At 39.8% G+C, this 9069-nt stretch overlaps 1 protein-coding gene across 1 annotated transcript; it reads left to right on the top strand.

Moving 5' to 3' along the window:
- Positions 1-1159: 1159 nt before the first annotated feature.
- LOC133445606 (E3 SUMO-protein ligase ZBED1-like) lies at positions 1160-4126 on the top strand. Its single transcript, XM_061722929.1, has 4 exons — positions 1160-1894; positions 3151-3294; positions 3379-3714; positions 3875-4126. The coding sequence occupies exons 1-4, from the start codon at positions 1160-1162 to the stop codon at positions 4124-4126; spliced, it is 1467 nt and encodes a 488-aa protein (XP_061578913.1).
- The last annotated feature ends 4943 nt before the right edge of the window (positions 4127-9069 follow it).

Below are 9069 nucleotides of genomic sequence, written 5' to 3'. Positions count from 1 at the left end.
AACCAACTGCCTAACAGCAAAACACTCAAGTTAGATAATGCTGTGGTTCTTCCTTTACTCTTGTATGGCTGCGAGTCATCACAAAGCTGGAGGTTGTACTTACATTAGGGCTGAAACGATTCCTCGAATAATTCGAGTAATTCGATTACAAAAAATATTCGAGGAATTTTCTCTGCCTCGAGGAATCGTTTAATTAAAAAAAAAAAAAAAAAAAAAAATTTTTTTTTTTTTTTTTTTTTTGTTCCGCCCGGACATCATTTAATGCGACACAACGCGCTCACGCCACGCACGTGGAGAAGGAGGCGGCAGATATGTTTGGTTCTAGAGGAGAAGGCGACGAAAGCGAAGACAAATGCACAAAGAAAAGACAGAAAATGTCTAAAGTGTGGGAGCATTTTAAGTTGGACACCAAAGCGAACACTGTAACTTGCATTCACTGCAAGACAGCGCTTGCATACCATAACAGCACGTCATCAATGCTGCAGCATCTCCACCGAAGGCACCCCGTTTACTCTGAGAGCGGAGGAGGACCGTCACCCGGGACAAGGTAAATTTATGTTATTGTAGCGCTAATTAATTAATCTGTAAAAACACAGAGCTGGAGAGTGATGAGGGTGAAAAATAAAAACGTAATAAAGCGAACTGGGAAGTTATCAGTTTTAACTCTGTACTCATTGATGGATAAAACATCCAGTAGCGCTGGTGCCTAATGTGCTCCAATAGAGCAGGGCTCAATTTTATTTTTGAACACTGCCAAAACTCAAAATCTTATCAAGACTTTAACTTAAAACTTAACTAGAACTTAAAATATGCTTGACACAAATGAAAGTTCAATTGAAACATGTGGGAAAAACACAGCCTTTTAAGTTATTTGTGTTATCAGGTGTAATGGCATTTTTAGGTTAGACATAAGACATTTTCTTGGTAAGATCCTTAGTTTTTTGAGTGAAGGCAGTGGATTTGGTCAACTTCAGGGTTTTTAAATGCACAGCCATGAACCTACTGTATTATATAATTTAGTCTTAATAATTGCAATTAACAAATGTATTATTTCTCTTATTTTTCAGTCAATCATCACAGTCTCGCATGGATAAATTCCTCTACAAAGCGCCATTATGTAGCCCCGAGCATGATAGTCACAGACATGCGCCCACTAAGCATGGTGGAGGATAGTGGTTTTAAAGCTATGGTTTCAACCTTCCATCCCAAGTACGAGCTTCCATCAAGAACGTACTTCACAAAACAGATGGAGAAAAAGTATGAAGTCATCAAAGCCAAGGTGAAGCAAGCTCTACAAGAGACCGACAGCGTTGCACTGACTACTGATATTTGGACAAGCATCTCAACAGAGGCTTATATGGGGGTGACATGCCACTATATTGGGAAGAACTGGAACATGGTGTCCCACTCCCTGATGACGATGCCCCTTGAGGAGAGACACACAGCTGCAAATATTGCAGGGTGGATTGAGGAGGTGATTGCCAAATTTGATATTCCAGCAAAGAAAATCAAGGCTGTAGTCCATGACAACGGTGCCAATGTCGTAGCAGCAGCAAAGATCTTGGAAGGAAGACACGGATGGGCATCAGTGAGATGTGCAGGGCATACCCTCAACTTGGTTGTGCAAAGCTCACTGAAATTCCACCAGGCTATCTCCAAGTGTGTTGCTGCTGCGAGAAGCCTTGTGGAACATTTTAAAAAGAGTGAACTGGCATGTACGAAGTTGAAGGACAAGCAGAAACAAATGGGTTGCAAGGAAAACATGCTGGTGCAAGATGTTGCCACACGGTGGAACAGCACTTATGCCATGTTGTCCAGGCTACAAGAACAGAGATGGCCAGTGACTGCCACACTCTCCGACCCAGCAGTGACCCAGAGAGGGAAACACTACCTGGTAGGGGTGGGCGATATGACCTAAAATTAATATCACGGTATTTTTCATCTTTTGAACGGTGACGGTATAATATCACGGTATTTTTTGGTACGTTTTGGGAGGAGTAGCCTGTCCTGTCCCTTTATGTGAATGAGGTTAATATTTTCATAATATAATAAGTAAATGGTAGTATCCTTATCAAAAAGAGACATGGGAGAGTATTATGCATTCTCAACATATTTATTTGGCAAAAAACCTAAAGATCTTACATATACATATATATATATATATATATATATATATATATATATATATATATATATATATATTTATTTTTATTATATTATATTTTAAATATTTTGTAAACCTATACTGTAAACCTAAACCTGTAATACTGGACCTCGGTTGGGCTGGTTGGACAGCGGGTGGTGGAAAATTTCCCTTAATTTTATTCTCTTATTCTCTAATTTTCTTCTAAAGCCCGCGGTACAGGTGTGTTTTTTCGAGAGAAGAACATGGTTATGGGTATTTTTTTGTCACTCTTTCTTTCTTTTGGGCAAAAAGATTCTTTTAAACCGACATTCATTATTTTTTTCTCCATCTTGAAGTCGGTGACTGGTATTCCAGCAGGTTGAAACAGCGCTATGCGCTCCGCTGCCGTCAAAGACCCGCCCAGCTCCACTTCTGATTGGCTAGTTTTAGTTTGGTTGAGCGCCAGAGCTGCTTTCCTCTCATTCCATTGGTAGACGAACTCGGTTGACTCAACCTTTTTTTTTCTCTCAAACCTTTTTTTTTTTTTTTTTTAAAGCAGTCAAACTCGCACGCCGAGAAAAAAAACTCCGTACGCCGGAGATGCGGCACGGTGCCGGAATACTTTAAGCCCTGCATTTCTTACTACTCTTGTCGTAAGGTGTAGCAGTAAACGATGCCTGCAGTGAAAGCTGTGTAGTCTTGGGACCGCTGCTCCGCTGGTTCTGCAGCAGCACCAGCGGAGCAGCGGTCCCAGCGGGACCAGCTGCTGGTCCCGCTTGCGCTCGTTTTGGCCCGGGTTGGCTCTTCATATTCACGGGCGTGCGTGTTTTTTAAGTGATGAAACAGGTTGCTTGTGTTTCCCCCTCTTGCTGTCACAACACGGCAGCAAACCTTGCATATCACCGACGTTTTTAATTCCTTATTTAGGCTTATTATTTTATAATTGATTTATTACGGTATTGACGGTATTGCAAAATCCATGTCGTGGCGCAGTTTCACACCGGTGATGACTATGACACCGGTGTACCGCCCACCCCTACTACCTGGACCTCAAACCTGAACAATGGACTCTTATTGAGGAGCTGAATCAGGTCCTTGAGCCCTTTGAATCAGCCACAGTGTTTCTGAGTGGACAACAATATGTCACACTCTCTGCACTTCCACATCTTGTGCACAAACTTAAAAAAAACATACAGAGCCAAGAACTTGAGACTGCACCTGTGAGTTCATTCCAGACTCATGCAACACAACAGGTCACAGAAAGATGGCAAGGACTACTTGAATTTACTCCCGAATCTCCAAATATCACCCTACTCACTGCTGCTCTGGATCCCAGGTTTCGAAAACTGAGGTTCTTGGTTGCTGAGGAAGTAGTCAAGGTTCAAAGCGCAGTACAAGCCATGGCTCTTGCAGCCAAACAACAAGTGAGGCAGCCCACTGCAAGTATACATGGAGCAGACAGCACAGCACAGGACTCCCCACCAGCAGCACATGCAAAGAAGACTACATCTTTCCTCGATTCAGACTCCACCACCAGTGACGAAGAACAAGATGAGGAGCAGGAGTTTCTCCAAGCTGTACATCAGGAGGTGAAGGAAATATTTTTTAATTTTGTCTCAAACAATTTTCACAATAATGGTGATAGAAAAATTTTACTATAGATAATAACTGTTATACATCTGAAAGTAGTGCAAAAAAATGTATAAATAAAATATTTTTAAAATTGTTGTTGTCACACTTATTCCACAGGTCTTTGCGTATTTTGGAGAACATCCCCTGTCCAAAAAGGAGAATCCACTGACTTGGTGGGAAAAGAATGCAGCACGGTATCCAACATTGGCAGAGCTGGCAAGGTCCCTGCTGTGTATTCCAGCCACATCAACGCCATCAGAGCGTCTGTTTTCAGCTGCAGGTAACATCGTATCAAAGAAGAGGGCAAGCCTCACCCCTGAGCATGTTGATATGCTTACCTTTCTTCACTGCAATAAAGTGCTCCTTTAAAGGTTTGCACACACATGCCATGAGAGAGACAGATAAAAAGGTGTGGCCCTTGTCTTGATTCTTCTGCATATTGCACAACATAAATGCATGGACTCGTTCTAGTTCAAATGTTTTTGCTGCCTATATGCCACAAATAATCCCAAAGGGAAAGACTGTTATGACTGTTACTTGTGGACAAAGTATTTTTTTTTTAATTTGTATTAATGCCAAATGTTTTTGGTACTTGCAGGGAAACAGTTGTGTTTTATTTATTTTATTTTGTTCTAGTCACATTTCCTAAGAATGTGCCTAATTGTTAATTCCTAATTGCTGTTGACTGTTTTCAACAATGTTCATCTAAAAATAAAGACATTGTCTAAAAAAAGGAAACGAGTGGTTCATTATTAGGTAAAATGTCTTATTTTTCTTATGTAAATTTATAATTGCTCTTTAACAAAAAAAAAAAGTTTTATCCGATTACTCGATTAATCGATGGAATTTTCAGTAGAATACTCAATTACTAAAATATTCGATAGCTGCAGCCCTAACTTACATACAAGCTCATTTCATATTTCCGATTGCAGGACTGAACCGCAAACCTGGAAATCCTGGACTAAGCCCTCTATACAAACATTCTAACCTCTAAGGCTCAACTGTGATGAGTAGGAATGGCATCTGCATGGGTGAGCTCCTAAGGAACAATTATCCACACAGACAAAACCAGTTTTGAAAACATTAATACATTAATAATGTTGACAGTCACCCAGTGATCTTTACTGACATCCAGTGCCCCCACTACTCCCAGCTCTGTGCCAGCAGAGCTACTTACAAGCATTCTTCAGACTCAATGAACCACCACCATTTAAAGAGTTATTTAAATCTAATTTGAAAGAAAAATGCCTTCTGTTTTATTACAATCACTGTCATTTGTATTTTCTCTTGGGATCTAAGGGTTTTCCTTTTATGAGTAGAATATATTTTTCTTACTTTATCATATACAGTCTATCAGTTTGAACAAGATGTCAGTAGTGAATCACTAGGTCTACTTGAGTCAACGTGTCATTGTTATATTAGGATGTGATTTGTTTTTGTTGCTTCAGTGGAAACTCTAATATCCACAAAGGTTTTGTTGCCTGTCAATCAGTGAAGAGTATCAAGAAGATAATGTCAGCATCTCAGAGAAAAAGGCTTTCCAGGAGAAGAAATAATTTTCTCTCAAATATAACTGTTCAAACTGCAAAAATTTGAAATAAATGGTCACTTTGACGATATAAGTGTCTCCAACAGATGTAGAGCATTTTCAAGCAAAGAAAAGGTTGATGCGTGCACCAGTCCCAGTACTGATGTTTTTTTCATACTTTACAAGAAGTGAAGCAATGGCCTATTATTGGTTGATATTTTTATTATTGTTGTATTAAGACTATATTGTATGTGTTTATCCATTTAAAAAGTTGTCTTCGATGCTCTTATGTAACCAGAAACATTCAATATCTGTTCATAAAACGTTCTGATTGCATGTTACCAACTCCTTTTAGTTGGTGGCATATTGAGTATAAGCTCTCAGTATATTTCACTGTTTAAAAAAAAAAAAAGAATGAAATGGACTGTTAAAATGTTTTTTCCAAACATTCTAATGTGCAGACCAAGAAAGTAGAATAAAGAGACACACTATTCACATTAATTTATACAGTAAGAGCTCAGATCAGCCCCCCTGATACCAATCCCATTTGCCTTTAAAGGGGACATATTATGGCATTTAATGTATATTTTAAAAAGGCCTTGAATGTCTTAAAAACAATCTAAAGCTTGTTTTTTCTACATAAATCAGAAATTCAGCCTGTGGGCCATGTCTCTAATTTTACCGCTTCTAAAGCCTTTTTCTGTGCTGCACTCTGAGGGGAGGGGGGGCTATGATAATGAGGCTCTGCGCTGATTGGCTGCTTGAATGACGTGTAGCAGGGGAGGAGAATAAGCGTCGCTCCAGGGAGAAGTGCTGCTGCTGCGTAGCAAAGCGTGTCCGCGGTTCTGCGTTAAATTGGCGCGTACCTACGCCGTAGGCTCTGCGTTGGTGTAATGCGGAACCATAAATCAGCCTTTAGTCACCTCGTCTTCAGACAGGAAGATTTATTTTAATTCTAAACAGTTACACCACAGTTATTTACTCCAATTCCTCATTTCATTTATGTTACAAGACAAATGAATCATGTTAACTGTAAAGAAATCACAACACGGAATTTTCACAAATGGCAACTTTATTGTTAAAATATATAAATAACATTGCTGGCTCAAGGAAGGACCGTGCGTCTTCTGAATGTGTCGTTGAACAGCTCCAGGTGCATTGCTTGGAAGATCTGAAAGAGAAGAAAATGTATTACGGTACTAATAGAGCCGCCGGCAACCGGGTTCGGAGGTCGGGGCCCGGGGGCTCCTCACCGGTCCGGCAGCTCCGGCAGCTCCGTGAGCGGCCCCGGTGCTCCGGAGCTCAGCTAAATACTTAGCCCATGCAAAGCTCATACAAATATAAATAACGTAAAAAATTAACGTCACTTACCGCTGACTCGTGTGCAGTTGCCGGGTCCATGCTGTTGGAACTGATCCTTTTATGAGGGTAAATGTCGAAAAAACGTGTTTTTCATAATAGGTCCCCTTTAAGAGTTCATTTGAATTGTTACTCTTTACCACACCATCGAGAAATCTCTATCAATATAGAGATAGAGGTCATACAGCGAAAGAAAAATAACTCTTGCAATACCTGAGTTATGTTCATCGTGTATTTCTGTTCTTATTACACAGTACATTTTGTTTCATTAAAGGGGACCTATTATGGCATTTAATGCATATTTTAAACAGGCCTTGAATGTCTTAAAAACAATCTAAAGCTTGCTTTTTCTACATAAAACAGAAATTCAGCCTGTGGGCCATGTCTCTAGTTTTACCGCTTCTGACCTCTTTTCTGTGCTTCATTCTGAGGGGCGGGGAGGCAGTCTTAAAGCAGCACAACGTAACTTTCAGCTTTTGTTGAGTTTGGCGGCTCCCTTGGACAAAAGCGGTAGTGCTTTACCAGTAGTATGGCAGGGTTCCTACCATGCTCCTCAAAGTTACATAGTGCCAGTGAAGGCGATACAGACCCCTCAGACCATGACAGAGGAGTCATTAAACCTGTTGTAAGTTCATGTACCATCACAATGACTCTGGAAATATTATATTAAGGTTGAAAAGTTACATAGTGCTGCTTTAAAGGAGCATGAGGCTCCTTTTAAGAAATGAGATTCTCTAGCGCCACCCTTCGCCACGACGGCCGTCGGGGGTACTGCAGCCAACAGTGAAGCCGGCACGGGAGAACGGGGAGAACGCACATGCAGCGTCATGTGACGTCACATCCGCGGGACAGCGCGGGAAATTCGGCCCCACAATTGCAGCACATTTTGCAGCACACAGCCTGTTCAAGGCAACGGAGAGATACGTTAGAGGGCTCATTCTTTTTGGTTTGGAACGCTTCATCTGACATTATTACTAGAAAACTTAAAACGTATACGAATCTTTTTCATAAATCTTGCCTCAATCCTGCCTCAAGCTCCTTTAACCACCCCATCCCCACCCACGTCCATTCTCTCTTTACATCTCTCTTGTTATAAGATCCAAAATTAGTACAAAATAACATACAACAATATTGTAAATACAGTCTGATGGTACCTCCTAGCAAATTAAAGATATACATAAACAAAACAAGTAAACAAAAATTACACTTTTACTGTCTCCCTCCAAAATCCTTCTCCTTCCGAGGTTCACCATTATTCTGAAATTTAGGTAACCTGCCCTGCATTTTCCTCTCGTAGAAGCACCCCTGTATCTCCTTTTTTAATAAATTGATCAAACGGATTCCAGATGTCCTCGTACATCCTGAGTTTGTTTTTTAATGTATATGTTATTTTCTCCATTGTCCTACATTGTGCCATAGCCTTGATCCAAGCACCGATTGTAGGTGCATCCGTTTTGTTCCAATTAAGAGCAATAATCCTTTTTGCCTGCAATACAGCAAAATCAATACATTTATGTTCTTGGGGTTTCAAATTGAGATCTGTTGGATATAAATGCAGCAATAATAAGGTAGGCTCCAGTGGAATATTCATACAGGACAGGATAAGCATGGTTTTATTAATTGCCTCCCTCCAGAATTTTTTAATTTTGTCACATTCCCAGACACAGTGCACAAATGTTCCCTGAACCTCATTGCATTTAAAACAACTATCGGGTATATTACTGTTATATTTATTTAATTTGACAGGAGTTATGTATGTCACCAATTATATTGGAGTAGCTTTAGATTTGTATTTGCTGTTTGTTTCTGAGATTTTTCACATATTATTTCCAGTCATCTTCTGAAATGTCCTCTTTTAAGACCGCCCTCCATGTCACAAGTTTAGTCCTTGAGGTTTCATTAAAGCCAGATGCAAGCCAGTTATATATTGATGAAATCAAGCCCCTATTATCGCAATTCTTTGTGAGTTTCTTCTAGGGGTGATAGTACAGGAATACCCACTGACTGGTTTTGCATAGAAGAAATATAATTCCTCACTTGCAAATATTTAAAAAAATGTTTCCTTGGGATGTCATACATTAAAGGACTAAATAAGGAGTCAGGTATATTCATATATTTTTTTTATCTCATACCATATATTAACCATATTAAGAACTATAGGGTGAGTGGTATGTGTTCTTAGATCGTTTAGCTTATCTGAATACAGGAATAAATGCAGTGGTATCTTAAAGGAGCATGACTCCATATCTACCCATGACGGAATTTCTCCAGAGGAAAAATAGAACATAATAGTTCTTAATTGTGCTGCTATGAGGACATTTCTTATTCCATACAAATTTCCTTACAAGTGATATAATTTTCCTGTAGGTGGTGCCAGAGGGATATTTTGAAAGAGATACATTTTACATAAATTTGGGTAATATGT

This window comes from Cololabis saira, chromosome 6 (genome assembly GCF_033807715.1).
Source record: "Cololabis saira isolate AMF1-May2022 chromosome 6, fColSai1.1, whole genome shotgun sequence".
NCBI lineage: Eukaryota > Metazoa > Chordata > Actinopteri > Beloniformes > Belonidae > Cololabis > Cololabis saira.
The sequence above is the reverse complement of the archived record's forward strand: the minus strand, read 5'-3'. Positions and strand labels throughout refer to the sequence as shown.